The 18,813-nt window shown below is 38.5% G+C and overlaps 1 protein-coding gene across 1 annotated transcript in view; it reads left to right on the top strand.

The window, feature by feature from the left end:
* LOC149044918 (phospholipase-B 81-like) overlaps positions 1-14,841 on the top strand; it is a 59,678-nt gene extending 44,837 nt beyond the window's left edge. Inside the window, exons 5-19 of the mRNA XM_089206894.1 lie at positions 4,040-4,127; positions 4,863-4,903; positions 4,995-5,123; positions 7,143-7,219; positions 7,369-7,439; positions 8,176-8,238; positions 8,904-9,074; positions 10,123-10,222; positions 10,982-11,060; positions 11,560-11,664; positions 11,793-11,835; positions 12,522-12,631; positions 13,297-13,359; positions 13,746-13,802; positions 13,946-14,841. Coding sequence (XP_089063020.1) covers positions 4,040-4,127; positions 4,863-4,903; positions 4,995-5,123; positions 7,143-7,219; positions 7,369-7,439; positions 8,176-8,238; positions 8,904-9,074; positions 10,123-10,222; positions 10,982-11,060; positions 11,560-11,664; positions 11,793-11,835; positions 12,522-12,631; positions 13,297-13,359; positions 13,746-13,802; positions 13,946-13,993 — 1,245 coding nt within the window. The 3' untranslated portion in view covers positions 13,994-14,841. The remainder of the gene's footprint in view (positions 1-4,039; positions 4,128-4,862; positions 4,904-4,994; positions 5,124-7,142; positions 7,220-7,368; positions 7,440-8,175; positions 8,239-8,903; positions 9,075-10,122; positions 10,223-10,981; positions 11,061-11,559; positions 11,665-11,792; positions 11,836-12,521; positions 12,632-13,296; positions 13,360-13,745; positions 13,803-13,945) is intronic.
* Positions 14,842-18,813: the final 3,972 nt, after the last annotated feature.

Raw genomic sequence — 18,813 nt, 5'->3', positions numbered from 1 at the left:
CACGAACGTGGGACAAAGGAAGGACAAAAGAATCCCCATGAGGAATTGAACCTTTCGTCTAATTCCGCGCTCTGACCAGTCAACCACTGAGCCACAGAGACAGTGGTGAGCGAGGCTCATAACGAAGTTCATATATGACATGCGTCCTGCATACTGCATAGTGCTAGGTCAGCAATGTCAATAGTGTCGTGTTTTGTGAATAGAGTACGAAAGATGGTAAGTTTAGAGCTCGGTAAGATATAGAGAAAGATAGGTTTTGTTTAATTTACTCGAAAAACACCTTTCGTGTACAGTTGCTAGTTGAACCTGTATTAAGCGTGTCACCCACAGTGAATGACCGCTTGATACAGTTTGGCAGAATAGGGGTATTTAAAAAAATTGGCAGCCTGAGACCTCTAGTGGCTACTGATATAGCACAATTTTTCATAGTATTGAACTAAAATAAAGGTTGTATAATGACGCTTACAGGTAGTGTTGCAGAAGATTTGTATTCACACCTGTCCCACCCCACATATTCATGAGTACCGTTTTCCACAAGATGATTCACCATGAAAAAAAAGCTAGTTATTCAGGGCCAAGCTGCTAACCGTGATGAAGAGACATTTGCAGGAAATTTGTATCCTAATGTGTACAGTTAATGCCCATGCTCAAGAAGTATTTGCAATGTTTTAAATGAAGATAACCCCAGGTACGATTTGAGACAATCTGATTTTTCCACTAATAGGTATAACTCTAGGAGATGAACTTGTTCGTTCGGTCTCACGATAGAGTCACTTTTGATGTTGATCGCGACGTTTCGACTGCAGTGCTGCAAACCTTCATCAGGCGATGAGATCGATTGTTTACGTGTCGCTATTTGTAGCACGTTGGTACGTTGCTATCGGTGCATTTCGATACTCATCATTTTTCCGGTTGTTAGATGGTGTTCCCTCATAGGTCCTCATAAATCGGCTGTTGTGTTGTTTGATCGTGGGTATCCAAGCTTCGGGAATGTCGATTCCGCTATCCCTATTGATGTTGTTAGGATGAAGTCTTATATGGATAGCCTCTTTGACCCTACTTGTGTATCAGTGGGGGTCACGATCAATAATCTTAACCTTACTCCAAATAGGAATATGCCCCGCTTCTTTATCGTGCTCAGAAACCGCAGAGGTCTGAGTACGAGAAAACCGTATGTCTCTGTCAAGGCAAACCGAAATGAACAGCCAAACCGAAAAACCGAACTTTTTTTGCACAGAAACCGAATTTAAAACAGCCAAATTAAGACCGAAAATCCCAGTGCCCTCCTCCTGATTGAAGAATGATACGTACCTCTCGCTTGCCTTTGTTCATGGTGGTACTACTCAACACTCCTCGACACAGCCGTGAAAGACAGCGACTACATGGGGTTTTTGGGCAAAAAAAAACTCTCGAAGTGGGGCCTGCGCTCCATTATGTCACGGAAACTTTATTTTGGCTTGTCGCACAAAATTTCTAAAATCCGTAAATTTCTAAATCCGTAATCCGACCGGTCCGATCCAAGTGACGACTGACCTCGTGATTGCCGCATGAGACAATCAGTCACGCAATCGTGAGGAACTGAAAAATGGCGAAAGTCGCTGTGTGGAAAGCTTTCGTTAGTTTCCTTTTACTTTTCGCTAGGATTTCTTTTAGCAAAGGAGATTATTCCATGAATGGAACGGTTTATTACACAGATGGGTGAGTTTGCTATTTTTATTCCGTTTTTGTCGCAGTCAATTTGATCTTTGGGATAATATTGTGATCTACATCTACAGCTAAAAAAGCGAAAGAGAAAAAAATTAATGTATCGTATTTTGATGTTTATCCTAGAGATTGTATTTTTATGGGCTGGGAATGGTTATTATAAGCTCAAGATGAGATGGCTAAGGGCCAAGGATCCACTGGGCTGATCTCACCTCTCGTTTCCTCGTTGATATGTGATCACGAGTTATGTAACACTTCATAATTAACGAGGAAAGGTTCCGATGAAATTTCATTTCGGTACCAAACTTCAAACAATTTTTAGCGCTAAAGTGTTTCTGCTGACAAGTAAAGTAAAATTTCCGCACCGCCCCATACTATCGTAAAACAGATCTGTTTTCCCAATGGCAATGTATTGTTTTCCTCTATCCAAGAACTGAATGCATAATGAGTATAGGGCTGTGCGGAAATTTTACTATAAGTAATAGATAATAAATAATTTATTTAGAAATGATTACAGGAATCTCATGTTCGGACGAAAAGTGGTGGATGCTTCAATTCTGCTAACTTTGACCAAGTGTGACATCACGTTATCATGGTTGAATATTGAACAACTTTCTAGTCAATATGGGATTACTGTAATATTAGATTTAGTACCCTCCTTCCTTTTCTTTGGGGAAAGGAAAAGAGGGATTGCTGTGATTGTCAGGAATCCTAAAACACCTTCCTTCTTCCTCACAAAAGCATGAAAACTTTGCAAACCTTATCATTATTTTATAGTTACAAATAAATTACAGACACAAGTCACATATAGCATAAATTTAAACTAGTCATGAGCTTGTGATAACAGTTTATCAGGAATAAACTAAACATGCAGCTAGACTATAAAAATCATTAACAGCCTATATAAATATGGTCACACAAAGACTGACAATGGATTTCCTATAACAATTTCATAGGAAGTACCACATAGAGTTTGGAGTACTTGACAAAGAAAATGGTGTAGCCTATGGAACCTATGATGATGCTTTGATTGCTACAGGGTATGTGAAACAAGTATGACCAAAGGCAAACATATAGCTGAGAAAGGGGAGGAGGGTCCTTGGATGATTGCTCTCTCACCCCTCCCCCTTTGTAAAGGAAAACTGAGTCTCTTTTGCATCCAAAAAACTACTAATGTTCTCAAATGTTGATACAATGTTAAGTTAGGACCCCCCCCCCCCCCCATCAGTTGATGATACTTGGAGTTCATGACAAATGGGATGCATATGAAACTTGGTGAGGAATCTTTCACCATTTAACAAATAGTGGAAAGTGAGCTATTTCCTGGCTTTGGTTAGTAAATTTATATTTGCTGGTTTTTTTTATTCAATTTTAGATGGGGTGAACTTAACATTGCTTCAGGTTCAACAGGAAGTTACAGTGATCAGACTATCATGTTTGCGGCAGGGTATCTTGAGGGAGCTTTGACTGCAGGGTAAATGTCTTGAAGATGAACTCATTATATTGTTAACTTCCCAACTGAATTTACTTCTGATGAGTAAGAGAGAATGTTTAAAAACCCTTTACACCCTAACATCAGTATACGTTTTCTCTATACTGTTCTCTATACATTTCCTATGGTACTGACAAGGAGAATTTGCTTAACAATCAAGAGCTTCTTTAGTTGGTGATCATTTCCTTTATTCTCATGACCTCAATGTTTGTTTTAGGGTTGATGCTGATAGAAGAATTTAGTTTCTAATCACTCGTAGGGGTTAAAGGGTAATAACATCTTTATTTTGTTTCCTTATAGGAGGATAAATGAAAATTATGAGAACAATTATTACATTGCCTTCGGCCAAAAATCAGAACAGTTTGTGAAAAGGTTGAAGAATGGTTTGATGCCCAGGTAATGACAAACAGTATTTTTTTTTGCCTAGTGGTGTGCTAGTTGTCTCCCTTAGGGTACCTTTGAAGTTATGATGTTGAAAAGAAACTTTGTTTGAGCTTGGAAACATCTTCTATCCTCTCCTCTGGTAAACCATGTTGCTCTTCCATCCTCCATTAACACTGGCTGACATCCATCATTGTTGTGTTCCCTTGCTAACACAACTGCACACAAAGAAGTTGACCTTGCTCTTTTTTATTTCTTTGCTTCCTTATGCCCTCTTGTACATGACATCCCTCCTTTTCTTTAAAGAAACAGAGCATAGCAATCATTCAACTTAGTTAGGAATAGAACAAATCACTCTTGATTTTTTTTTTCGATCATTTCTGCTGAATTTTGCTCTGCGCAAAGACATATAACTTGTTGATGCAAAAGTGAAAGATTTTTCCTATTTTATTTCTTTTGTAGGAAGAATGGATGAGAAACAAAATAAAAAGTGAATCAAAGAACAGCTCACTTTGGAGACAAATGGGAAACATTGTGTCTCAATATGATGGTGAACAATATTAGTCAAATATTCATTAATTTATAGAAGGCTCTGAGCTTAGTGTTTATAATAATCATATTCAAAACTCCGTTAAACTTGTTTATTTTGTAGGAATCAATTCGCTCAATCAAAAAACATTGAAACTCTTAAAATGAAATCAGGATATTATTACAAAAAAAACACACGTGATCAAACTGGTTAAACAAGAATATGTTGAACAAAATGCAGTGTCCAATGTCACTGATTAACTTAGTTATAAAACAGTGTGAATGATTTCTACAGTGTTCCTCAAATTTATCATTTGCCAAGAACAAGAGCAGAGTTTATTCCCATGTAGACTGATCCAGACTGGAAAATCATCTTTTTCCTGTTGGTTTGCTTTTTTCCACTTTGCTGTAATGGCACTGAAAAAAATTTCCACTCCACAATCCATTTTTTGTAAAGCAAAGAGCTTGAAACAGATTCAACAACTTTTGCTTTCTAAGATGCTTAAAAAAATGAAATTTGTTTTAGAAGTAGCATTTGTGAGTTATAATTGATCTGTTTAATCTGTTAATAAGAGTTTGGTCATTCTGTTAAGGTAATGTTTATGGTATTAATTTCATTGAGTAAATCTGTTGTAGGGTGTGTGTAGTTGTTAAAAGATTACCAACATCTACTTCAACTTAGGTTGTCTAGGTATTAATTACTGGGTAGTCTGACCATTTTAGGCTTTCTATCTTATTTTGATTTTTCTTAATATAGGGCTTATAGCTGGTTATACAGAGAACCCACCCAAGGAGAAGGTAAATTCTGATTGCAGCATAACATACAAGTTTAGGAAGTCATGCTGCCTAAGATGATTTGGTGTTAATTAATTTTTCCCAATCTTTTTAGGAAGTGCTGGGCAAGTTTGCTTTCCAACTTCTTAATGGTATTGGTGATTACTTGACTCTGGGTGATGTGATCAGTCCTGATGGACCACCCGACTGGAGTAGTATGACAGAAGAGCAGATTACAGCCAAGGTATTCTTTAGAGTTCAATTTGGGTGTTAAGTTATTATTGTTCTTAACCCTTTACCTCCCATGAGTGACCAAGTCAGAATTTCTCCCTACAATATCAATATAATATCAACCAGATAAGTGATGAGAATAAAGAAATATTTTAATTTGGGGATAATTTGTCAATCCAATACCAAATTCTCTGAACTGACATCATAAGAATTGTATAGTTGACAGTAAGGAGAATTAAAAATTTTATGTGGGAATAAAAGGATTAAGGTACAAGGTGCTTTTGATCTTGATTGCATGTATTCATAATACAAGCTCTTGACTAACTATTGCTGCATGGAAGAGTATAATATGATAGGCTGAATTGTTCATGCGTTTTGATTGGTTCTCACTATTTCTATTGGAGGGAATACACATAGATGACATCACCATGAACACTAGTTTGCTTTTTTATTTTATGAAACAAATAGATTCCAGATTGTCATGGATCTGTACAGCTATAAATCGCAGAAGATGTAAAAAATGTGGTGAGAACATCAGTGATATGCTCCACTGTGCCATGCATGTGTGGCACATTTTTGTTCTCATCACATTTTGACATCATCTCTGATCTGTTACTGAACAGACACACAGCAACAGGGAATCTATCTGTTAACCCTTTAACTCCTAAGATCTCATTTTAATTCTCCTTACTGTATGCCATACAATTCATATTATGTTAGTTTGGAGAATTTGGAATTGGATCAAATTATAATCCCCTTATTGATATTTTTCTTTATTCTCATTACTTGTCAGCTTGATATTATATTGATATTGTGAGGAGAAATTCTGTCTTGGTCATTCATGGGAGGAGACACAGTTACCTCTTGGCTTAACCCTTTGACTCCCAGTAGTGATTAAAATGTAACTTCTCCCTATAATATCCATACATCATTCAGCAAACAGGTAATGAGAATATTCAAACTTATCAGGTAAAAGTCACTATCTTGATCCAGCACCAAGTTCTCATAACTAATTTGCAAGGAAATGTGTAGCAGTGAGAGTAGCCTGTAAAGCAGGTGTAATTTAGGCTTTCCAGTGCTGAGTAATTTCATAACGAATATTATGGCCGCCATCTTTGATTTTAATGGGAGCGGAAGGCTGGGGAGAGGAAAAATTTATACCAAGGGGGCGGTCAACGGTCAAAAATAAGGAGAGGGATGGGGGTAGGGGAGTGAGGATTACGCTGTCTTTTCTCCCCTCCCCCGCCCCCTACCCCCACCGTCCACTCTAACTGCAAATCAAAAATGGCCGGTCGAACAAACAATTGCGAGCTTTTTAGCGTTAGCTCGCACTATCAAGATGCCTGCATTGCAGGCTGCAGTGAGGGGGAGAATTAACAATCAGATCTTGGGAGTTAAAGGTTTAAGGGCCTATTTACACGGTACGACTTTGTCGCATGCGACAAGCTTACGACAGGCTTACGACACGAATTGTTTCGTGTAAATCAAACCTACAACTCACTTACGACTCTTAAGTCATGTCGTAGGCCTGTCGTAAGCTTGTCGCATGCGACAAAGTCGTGCCGTGTAAATAGGCCGTAACATGCTGGACACTGGATTGAGAACAGGACACTTACATCAAGGGACTTCTTTGAAATATGTCAAACTAACACTTGAAAAAATCTGTAGTAAATTTAGGTGATATTCCTTTGTTGTATAATTTATTCACTTTAAAATTTCAAATAGATTTTTTACCAAGTCAAAAAAATTTCCAAAATGTAAAATATTTTTCTAAAATAAGTTTGGTATGTTATCTTACTTTAAATATGGGCACTTACCTAAAGCAGTAGTGATATTAGGCCTTGGACCTGGAAGATGGGAGCACATGCAATAGTGAGAACAACTTCTTTTCAGAAGTAGTGTAGACCACCTCCCAGTTGGCTTCTTAGCTCATTTGATAGAGGGAAGATCACACTCATATTCACTGATTAATCTACAGTCTACACATACATGTATGATATTTATATATTCACAGTCATTTATCTTACTTTAGTTAGGAAGAATGGGCCATTGTTCTGCACTTATAAAAGTTCTTCCAGGTTATGAAGATATCTTCGCAGGACATTCAAGGTGAAGTATTTCTATCTTCCTTACTTTTAGCTTCCTACCTGAATCATTTTCTGACTTACTTTTCTCAAGGTTACCAATCATCTCATTGATTACCTTATCTATATTATGGCTACTTAATTTGCTTTTAAACTCTTTTACTTGGTTTGTAGCTGGTTCTCATATGGTGCAACAATGAGGATCTACAAACATTTCTACTTCAATCTGAGAGATCCAAGCACAAGTAAGTTCTAGAACTTTATAATTATAAATTTTTATTATAATTATTAAAATTGTATTACTTGCACCACTGAGCACTGCATGATAAAAACAGTGATACATACAATACTAGCATTATTTTACATTTCTAATTTGCAGTATGTAAAATACTAATATTGATCACAATTATTACATTGATATTACACTTAGCAGTATAATTTATCAACAATGCATGGTTAACACTGCAAAAAAAACATTTATCACAGGTGCTGCTTCATGTATTATTATTACAAGGAGATATTAATGAAGATAATAAACAACAACAAGAACAAAGAGTACATAAATAAATAAAATATAGAAAAATTAAAAAAAATAGGCTTTTAAACTTTACAGCGATTGTACTGTTTAAGTTTTCTTTTTTTCTTGGTGGTTTAAAAGTTCAGTGTTCTCTAACCACATAAGCACAAGCCCAAGCACAAATACAAGAGTATCAGCTCATATCTTACTGTGAAAAGGCCTCTACACAGGCAAAACACAAGCACAAGCAGAAGTACAGGGCACAGAATTTTTCTTTTTTCCTGTGCTAGTCTTTGTGCTAGTTGACTTTCATTTTCACTTAGCTTATTTACCTTATGCATGCGGTTGTGCTTGTGCTTTTGTCACCTGTGAAAACCACAAGCTTCACATTACCATGACATGTACGTTGTTATCCTTTACAAAGTCAATAGAGAATTATTGTGGAATGTGATGGAAATTTTCAGGTGCAAAACGGATGTCTTTTTCAAGCTATCCTGGCTACCTTGTATCACTGGATGATTTTTACATTAAGGAACTATCAATTCATGTACACTGCGTGTGTCTTGCTGAAAGCATTAATAAATGGGTGGAGAGGATGGCTGTGAGGGGAGGTTGGAGGCCATTATCAGGACTAATTTGTGAAATTGTTAATTCAGTTGGTCAGGGAAATTTTACATTTGTCAGGGAAAAGTCAGGGAAAAGTCAGGGAATTTCAAACACCTATGGCTGTGGCAACCATGAATTGGTAGTGGATACATCATGTTAACTAATATGTATCAATTTGTACCTTGTTTCCACATTACACTCTTCACAACACTTGGAGATGGTGTTGGCTAGTGGTAGGGGTGCTGGGCTTTTAATCTTGTGATCCTGGGTTCAAGCCCTCCACTCTGCTACTCACTGAATTTGTTCTTGGTTTCCCCAAGGTCAACTCCCTAGCTGCACTTTTTATATAGTCAACTGGTCTGTCTATGGCCAGTTGGGATTTTTAAAGACTTTGTTTATTCATTCATTCTATTACTTATTTGTTTGTATTGGCCCTGAAAAGCTCCACTGGGGGATTAGTCAATTAAGTATACTTAGTTCACATTCATAAATTTATTTCTCTGAAGGGGGAAGTTTGTCACTGAATTTCCAGGTAGCTGCACTGCTACTGTACATTCAGCTAGTGTCTATTTTTTTTTGGTCTTCTGACTTTTTAGTGGCTTAGTTATGGTCCAGACAACAAACAATGTTTTCAACACTTCACTGTACAAGTACGTGTCAACGGAATCCCTTCTAGCCTGGCATAGAGTACGTCTTGCTAACTTGATGGCTCACAATGGTGAGGAATGGGCAGAGGTTTATGAACAGTATAACTCAGGTATGTAGACTCTTTCCTGCATTATGCTATTGATGTTAATTAACAATTCACATGTTCAAAGATCAAGTAGTAAAGTAATGAGAATAAATAGAAATATCATTTAGGAGATTATTAGTTGATGTAATATCAAATTCTCCCAAGTAACATCATGAGAAGTATATTGTAGACAGTAAGGAGAATTAGTAATGAGATTTTAATCAGCGTTAAAGGGTTGACTATCCTTGTCTTGTTGCTGACTCATGGCATGGGACAAAATAATGAATCAGAGTCCCCAGGAGGATCACACCTCAGACCTTTGCATTCTGCACTAAGCCTATGATCCTACCACTGAGGCTAAGAGCTCACCACTGAGGATAAGAGCCCACTACTGAGCTGAAGAGCCTACCACTGAGGCCAAGAGCTTACCTCTGAGCCTAAGAGCTCAGTGTTAAGCCTATGAGCCCAGTACTGAGCTTAGGGGCTGAGCACGAAGCCTAAGAGCTTACCCTAAGCTTAGGAGCCTACTACTGAGCCTAGGAGCCTACTACTGAGCCTAGGAGCCTACTACTGAGCCTAGGAGCCTACTACTGAGCCTAGGAGCCTACTACTGAGCCTAGGAGCCTACTACTGAGCCTAGGAGCCTAGTATGGAGCCTATGAACCTACCACATAGCCGAAGAGCCTACTACTGAGTCTGAGTGTTTTGCCCAAGAACACAACACAGTTCAGTTTATAATTATATGACATGCATCCTGCATGCAGCCAGGATCAATGATGTTGAAAGTGTTTAGTGATTAAATAGCATAAGAAAGATGGTAAAGTTTTAAGCTCAGTAATGAAATTAAGGAAGATGCTTTTTGTCTTGTCACAAATGGGGAGGCAAGATAAAAAACTAGTCTTTTTTTCACACAACTCCTTTGGGTAAATCCTGCGAATTTTGTGTTTTAAGTGCCATGTGCCTGGGTGCCTAATGGCATGATGATCAGAAGGAAGGGATGTGCCACAGGTAACATCCCTTTATGAGTTGAATGGACCCTCCTCAGCACTTGTCCTTTTTTTATGTCTCACAGGTACTTACAACAACCAGTACATGATCCTGGATCTGAAACGAGTTGAGTTAAAGAAAAGTTTGCTAAGCGGAGCTCTGTGGGTTGTGGAACAGATTCCAGGGTAGGTTGTGAAAATCACATTCACAAAGTTGCCACAAGCAACACTGCCATTGACTCCTCTACGTTCAGTTACATATTGAATGTAGGTTTCTAAGATTTTTTCTTGGCTCTGTGACTGACTGTCTTTCATTTATTGCGTGAAAAAATACTCAGCAGTTAATTTCACTCAGGCAAAAAAGGGATATGTGTTAAAGTTTGTCAGGAGCTCATTATCTAGAGCTTCCATCTTCCATACTAACCCTCTGAGTCAACCCTGTCCTGTATCTTTTTATTTTTAGAAGCACCTCCCACAGGGTTTTTTTGCAGGTGTTTAAATAATAGCCAATCATAAGAGAGCTGTGGGCCTCTATTGCTTGCGTCACTTGCAGGCTGCACGAAAGTATTTCAATAATGGCAAAAAGTGCGGAAAGTTTACCATTGTTTTTCGGGTGTTATGCGAACGTCAGCGTGTTTTCCTGGGAAATTGAAGAACCCCCCACCTATCTCAGTTCTAAAAATAAAAAGATACGGGACAGGGTTGACTCAAGGGTACAATTGGTATGGAGGCTCCGGGTAATGGGCTCCTGAGTTTGTGTAATTTTGAGGATCAATCTGTGTGGTATGTCTGGTGGCCTAATAGCTTTCAAGTTGGACTGAAGACAAAGCAATGTAATTTCATTTTTATGGAGAATCGAGACAGTAAAGCCCAAGACAGCTATTTGTGATGAACTGAAGCCTACATTTTTTCAATGTTTCCAAAATGTGATGATCTGTCTTTCAGGTTGGTGGCCAGCGGAGATCAAACTGAGATCCTCAGAGCAGGTTATTGGCCATCTTACAATGTGCCCTTTTATGAAGAGGTGAGTCCAACAAAAAGGCGCTCTTATAACTGATTAAAATTCACTTTGCCGTTTACAGTTGAGAAAATTTGTTTAATGCTAAGACAGTAGCTGCTAGAGTGTTCACAAGCTCACAGCTGGTTATTACATCTACCCCTGCCTCTCCCCATCCCTGATCGTGACACAAGTCAAGGTGATTTTAAGTGTCCCTTCAAGTGTGGAAGGGAGAAGGGAGGAGGAGGAGGGGGGCACCGTTTTTTTACACCACCTATGTTGGGGTGCACATTTACCATTGCTGCTTTTGCTGTATGCTAACCAGGATTTACTTAACGTGTGGGGACTGCTTTGAATACAATACGTAAACTACATGAAGATATCACATCTGGTGTATACACGAGATACATCTTTTCTGATATCTTCAGTGAACATAAATTGTTTTCCTTTGACGATAGTTCTTAGCCTATCTTAATAAACTTGACGGTTTAATTGTTTTTAATCAGGTGCTTTGTTATCTCATTAGATCTATAATCTGAGTGGTTACCCTGAATTTGTGAAGAAACACGGCCCGTCTCGATCATACCAGCTGGCTCCAAGGGCTGAGATATTCCGTCGTGACCAAGGACTGGTAACTTACTGCATTTAGATCATTGATCTGTCTTTAAATGATATATTATCGCTGGTCTAGGGACAAGGAATTCTGATTCATAATGCTGCTCGACCATTTTGTAACAGATGAATTTTCTGACTTTACAGGTTAAGAATTTGACATCGATGAAACACATCCTACGTTACAACGGTACGATTGTGCTTAAATCATTGATTACGTTATTGTTTTCGTGCTCACAAGCTTGCCTCTTTCCCAGCTAAGGTGGATAAAGGTCAAGAGGCCATTTTATAGTTGTGTACTTAATTGCCAAGCCTTTGATTTAGAGTGTGGCTGAACTTGACCATGTCGTGACAGAGACCAGTATCTAGTTAGCATGATAGCAAAGTAATTTACATTTGACGCAGCACTACAGTTTCCTTAGTAACTTAGCATAGCTGATAACATACTAGGTAAATATTTCCGTAGACAACAAAATTGCACGAGTCCGCAGGGCAAGGGCAATTTGTAGTCTTTGAAAAATTTACAAGTGCTTATTACACCAAATTGCAAGAGAAATCATTTTATTACTTGTAAATAATGTACATAAAACAACATCACAGAGTAAAGACAGACGAAATTTTGAAAGCCTGCACGTGCTATTCGTAATTTGCGCATGTGTTACAACTTTGCACCTGTGTTACATGAGAATGCACTCGTTTTCAGCCAATCAGAAGCGTGTAATTTCTTCAGGTACTTTATTACTCTCTAAAAAGGTGGATGAAGTTTTTTTAATCTTTTATGTTCTTCCCGATGAACACAGAAACGCTACTCTGTTAGGGTTATATGTAGTTTCTTTTTTATCCCCACGTGATAGGAAACTCTTCCTTCTTATTCAGATTATCCTACAGACCCGTACTCAGACAATAATCCCTACAACTCTATTTGCTCCCGAGGGGATCTGCTTATTCCATCAGACAGAAGCCCAAATGGTTGCTATGATACCAAGGTAGAGTTCTGCCGTTGGCTTATAATAACTCCCCATATGGGTAGAGTGAGTTTCGATGGAGTGTATGTAAAGTAAAACTGAGGTTATCGCAATGGACAGTCAGAGCAAAGGCCAACATCACCAGGAGCCAAAGAAGACTCAGAATAAATTCAAGAAAATTTACTGAAGTGCAAGAAAACGCAAATTGGTCTGAAGGACAGTGAATTTTTAGAACGTTTGAATGCATGATACATAAATTGTAATTTTGCTTAAAACACGTGATCTAGTTTTGAGATGGAAAAAGCTCGGGGAAAGATTTGGTTTTAATTTTTGGAGTCTAGTTTTCAGTTCTGTCGATAGTTTTGGTCCTTTTTTCCTCGAAATTGTACGTGAAATTCAATAAATGATTTAGCTCGAAACCACAAGTGACCAAATAACGATTGTTAGTACTTTTGATCTGACTGGTGATCCGGGCAACGCGAATTTTTTACCGCTACCAATTTTGGATTAAAGGGAAGCAAACCATTATTATCCCGAGCTTCCTTCGACATTCAAACTTTATGATAGATACTTTTGTTGATAGAGCTATACTTCGTTTCACTTATGGAACCCGGAGTTATTTCTCTCCTGTTTTGAAATCTTTTTTGGAAATGGCACCTAAAATCGTTTTCTGTTTTTGTCTTCAGGTGACAGATTATGGGATGGCAAAGTCGTTAATGTCGGAAGCTATCAATGGTCCAACTCACCAGGTAATCTTAAAACCCTTAGAAGACTAGCTGCTTTGTTACCCTCTGAAACAGCCTCCCTGCTAATAGTTGTGTGTGGTTTAAGAAGTAGCAGTTTTCTGCAGTATTCCTGTGGTTCGACAAGCTTGTGACCATTCAGCGAGGGACGTGTAGCATGCCATGTGACCACTGGAAGGCATTTAAATATCACAAAATGCTGACCAAAACCGTGTATAAGTCGTAGTAAACTTTAGGTACGTACTTGGGGTTTAACTCCTCCTCTGCAGATTCCATACTCTACGCGCATTCGATCTGTTTTCTTAGCTTGCTTTCGCGTATGTCGCTTAAAATAATCTTATCTCTTACATGTAAAGTAATGAACGATATTCCACTTATTTTTCTTTTTTCAGGGCTTACCTGTCTTTTGTTGGAGTCATTTCTCTTTTCCAAACAAGCATGTTGGTTTGGTGAGTACAATTTCAATTTAACGCAACATTTTTTGGCCAGAAATTCCTCATACTACTTTTTTTCTATAGAGAATGGGGTAAACTTATAAAAGCATTAAGAATGAATACCACGTGATTTCTTCTTCGCTTTGTTTCTCTTTCAGCCTGATTGCTATGACTTTGACTTCGTGACCATGAAGCCGAAATTTTAATAGTCAGTAGTTTCCTGGGTCGCCTAAGAGCTAATGATGACGAGTAGCAATTTTTAAATACTTACTACTAATCGGACCTGATTTGTCAGACTCGTCCCTTCCAAGAATTACTTTCGTTATAAATCAGAACTTGCCGACGTGAATATTTAAATCCTGAACTTCAGTCAATTTCTAAACTTCAGTTTATTTCTGATTTTAATCAACCTTTCCAATGGAATTTTAGTTTGTTCCAGGCGTGCAGTGAAACGTAGCGAAATAAACGAACGGCATGATAGCAGCAGTGGAGCAAAAGAAGGGAGCGAGCTTGGGTTGGGGCGCGTGATGAACTTACGCGACTCGATCCAAGCCTCCCTCGTTTTTACGCTCAGCCGCTTCTCTCACACCGCTACTGTAACACCATTTACCACGAACTGACTGTACGCCTGGAATGGGCTAGTGGAATTGTGATAGTCTGACCGTTCTCAGTGGCTAGTGGAAGGCGCCTCCATGATCAGACTTGGAAGATGATTTGTTCAGCACAAATGATAGGTCTCTTAAACAACTTTGAAATTAGATAACGCAATATTTATTTAGATAGACGCGATTGCTTGCTTACTTTTCTGAGCGCAAAAATTTTCTTAAGGCAAACAAGAAGCCGTCAAAATTGTTTTAGAACATGCAATTTTTTAATTTGGTATAATAATATAATATAATAGTATAATATTTCTTACTATAAATCGCACAAATCGTTAAAAAAAAATCCCCGTCACCCTCTAGTTTAGCTATTAAAATCGTGTGCTTTATTTAGAAAAATTTATTGATGTTATCTTTTAGTAAAAATTTTGGAAATTAAAGCATTTTGTTTCTTAGAGCGGGCTAGCGTGATAGGTTATCGTATGGGGGTTCTGGGGGGCCTGAGACCTCCCCCCCCCCCTTTTAAACCCTTTTTGTCACATTAGCTAAAACATGACATGGTGCATATTGTGTACATCTACGAAAGAATCCCAAAATAGAGCTACCTTTAGGTCCATTTCCTTGGCAAAAAGGCTCCTCCGGAAAGGAAGAGAGGAAGCCATTCAGTTTTCAAGGAAACTGGCTACCACCGGAATGCAAATACCAAGGTAGTCAGATGCATACAAACAAAGAACTAAGGAATCTATTAGAGAATCGATAACTCTGATAGAATAAATTACCTTTTATTCAATTCGTTTCTATTGGAATCCATGAGAATGCGAAAGAAAGTGTCAGGAAGTACGTATCATCAATTAATTGAGTTCCGTCGTAGCACTTCTGGAAGTATATTTCCAGTAGAATTCAAGTTTTCCATTGGAAAGTATATTTCCTCTGATGGAAGCTATTCGCGTGTATTGGTCGAAGCTTTAATATGTCGAGACTAACCTGCGCACCATATGGTTTTATACAAAATGAGACACTATAAGAACAATTGTGAATTCCACTTGCAAGTTGCCGTCCAGCGCAGTTTATGAAGTGAAGCCGGACAATTTAGAATTAGTTCTCTACAAGTAATGCTATACTTACATGTCCGTCAATTAGAAACGCTGAGAAGTATTCGTAACAATTTCAAAGGCAGGCGTACAAATTGTGAATCATTTAAGTCGATCCTCCCATAGCAAGTAGAAACTTGCTGAAGACAGAAATTCTTCACTAGGCGGTACATTCTAACTAACTGGATACTCGTAAAATAGAAGAGGACCAATTCACGCCGAATGGCCGATAAAATTATAAAAAGATTAGTTCAGGGAAAAAAGATAGACCCTCGTGAGTAGCGTTTCAATTGAAGGGATGATTCAGCTCCACATTTTCGTGAAACTAAGCCGTAGTCCCGAAGGCAATCTACTGTTACCGCCATTCTCTTCTTTATCCAAGAACTGTGTGGGGCTGTGTGGAAATCTTAGCAAATCAGATTGCGATGACACTTTTCTGATCCATTTTGATACAAGATGTGCAATTACATAATGAAGCTGTTGACTGTCTCTTGAAGATAACTACCTTGAGCAACCCAAACGAATCACAGCGTAATGGTGGTCTGTACAGATTTTAGCATGGTAACTAAGAGATCGAGACTGTACTTTAAAATATGGCTGAAAACTGTAAGGAAGGTAGCAAAGAAGGTAGCAAAACTCATCGACAAACTCGTCTTCACCGACATCGTGACTTGGCAAAAAAAGGTTTACAATCCATCGACCTAGGAAGTCGATACTCTTGCGGAAGATGAACGAAAGGGAGTGCGGGATAGAAGAGAAACAGATTTCAGTTTCATTCAAGTGCATGGCATTTGTGAGTGTTTCAGACATGCTTTTCGCTACAAATGCAGCATTAGGGAAAATAAACTTGATGACTTGTTTGTCAGGAACAAGGAATTTTCTAAACCACATGGGCATCCACTATGACAGTTTTTGGTATAATACGTAAAGGTGCAACCTCTCAGCCAATTCCACTAGAGCAGTTCAATCAGAATGTGAAGAAGGTACATGGATACATCAAATCCATTATTGGGAAAGAAGAAGAAACAAACCAACTCAAGAAAGACTCAACCATGAATGGCCCTGAAGGATCTGTCTCTCAAAAGATATCATATTTTATCGAGCTTTGGAAGAATGGTGTCAACAGCCTTATAAGAAAGATAGCAATTATTAACATTGACTGCAAAGATAACGTTGATTGGCAAGCTTTACTTACGATACAGATAGAGGATCTACTCTCGGTATCTCATTTTTCTCATATTCCATCTCATGGATAATTACCGTCCCGTGAGGCAAAGATTAGTGAGGAGTGAGACTTCGAAAGATAAGTTAGGGGTTTACCACCGGCAGTGTGTACGCGGAACAGAAACCTGATGCTGTTGCAAGGGTAAAATTTCCAAATGACCAGTGCGAGCAATCGGCTACTACCTTAATCTCTCACATTCACTCTGTGTGGAGGGGTAAGAAAACGATTTGGAGGCTTCTGCCTCAGCCTCTTAGATTCCCTCTGTGGAGGGGTACGAGAGTGGTTCGGAGGACAACGATAGTGAAATAGAGCTTGCTTCGGAAGAACTGATCATTTGTAAGCCAATGATAACAATGTCTCGAGGAAAAGAGAAGGTGGGAGTACAGTTTGATGTCTGAGTGCAGAAAGGCAAGGATGTGAAGTAACGTCATGAATGGTATGATGGCCAGCTAGCGTGGTTGTTATTTAAACAGTCTTAACAGGAAGACATAGTTTTGATTTATGCTAATGATTTTTTTGCTAGCAGCACCTACAGATGTGCCAAATGTGTTAAAAAAAAAAAGAAGTTGAAATTAGAACGCTGCTTCACTTTGGAAGTATTGTTAATGCAACGGTTGTCGTCTTCGTAGCTCAATTTGATCTCTCAACCTGCAAAGGAAAATCCCGAGTTCCGTTGCAGTACAACAGAAGAAACAATGAAAAATGTCAAAAAAGATGAACAGCCAAAAAAAGAAGGATTTAGCTGCAAAGCGACTCGCTCAAGGGGCGTTATTGAAAAAATATTTATTTTTTTTACGCTCTACCCTAGAGCTAGTTTGTTCTCTCTCCCTGGTTTTTCCCACTGGCCTGGACCATACTAGGAATTGGGACTTCGATCGCTTCAGATCAGATAGGATACGAGAAATTGGGACTCACTAGTAATCTGATACCGAATAGACTTTGACCTCAAATATTCTTTGCTATGTAGCGTTCTGTTTTGAACACACTCCACAGTGGGCATGATATGCCGTAATGATTTCATCTACCTGTCATGATCTATATTAATTTTTTAACAATATACTATAGACCTGTGCGTTTGAGCAAATCCAAACGCAAAGTGCCGTTTCACAGGCCTACCCTATTACAAAAGGACAGATTTGCTCGAAAAAGAACCGTGGACGTTCTATCCGTGAATAATGCGCCCAATGAGAAGGTGATCTTTTCTCTGGTTGCTTGGGTTCTTATTTAAACTTGATGTCAATTGAGATTTCCTGTGATGAATACGAAGTTCTTAGACATTCCAATCACGGGTTTGAAAAGCATTAACGCATTTTTCTCATTCTATCTTTTGTGGTTATATCCACAAGAATGCCTCATTGATAATATAGAAATGATCAAAAATACAAGAACGAGCTAATTCTGTGATCAAGCGGATGAATTAAGCCAGGTTACAATCTGAACTGGTTTATTCGTTCGCCAAAACGTACAGTGCAAGCACAGCAAGAATTTGCTGATAATCGGTGACCTTCTTTGTTTCACAACGTTTTTACAAAGGCCACAAACGATCACGGATTGGATTTTGTTTTGAATAGCCCTATACTAACTTCCATTAGCCTTCTGTAAGTGAAGTCACCTCATTTCGCCTCTTTTTTTAACGTCGAAGAGATCAGACTAGCAGAAAATCCTGAAAAAAGAAGAATAACATGGCGTTGAAGTCGGACATACAACTGAGGAAGTGCGTAAGCGAGCTCCCACCATTACAAAAGGAACTTTTAAGAGCGGAATTTCGTCATTTAGTTAAGATGAAGTAATCTGCAATCCTAAATCTTCGTTTGTGGCTTATAAGCCAGGTGATAAGCACCAAGTTCTTAATTAGCGAGCGGAAAGTTATTGAAACTTGGTTTTCGATAATACTCAATGCCTAATATTTCTCAACATAGAATCATCAATTCCAGGTTAGAAGCGTCATAAAAAAAGTTATGAGCTTATCGCTGGGGCTCTTCGTGCTCGGATTGAGGCAGTCTGAGATCCAAAGGTCCTCTAGTACAGTATTACCACGTGTAAGAAATCTGCTTTGAACATTGTTTTAAGAATAAACATTCTGTTTATACTTGAAGTCTCCTTGGAAATAC

The sequence above is a fragment of the Pocillopora damicornis genome, chromosome 5, assembly GCF_964200805.1.
Source record: "Pocillopora damicornis chromosome 5, jaPocDami1.2, whole genome shotgun sequence".
Lineage (NCBI taxonomy): Eukaryota > Metazoa > Cnidaria > Anthozoa > Scleractinia > Pocilloporidae > Pocillopora > Pocillopora damicornis.
The sequence above is the reverse complement of the archived record's forward strand: the minus strand, read 5'-3'. Positions and strand labels throughout refer to the sequence as shown.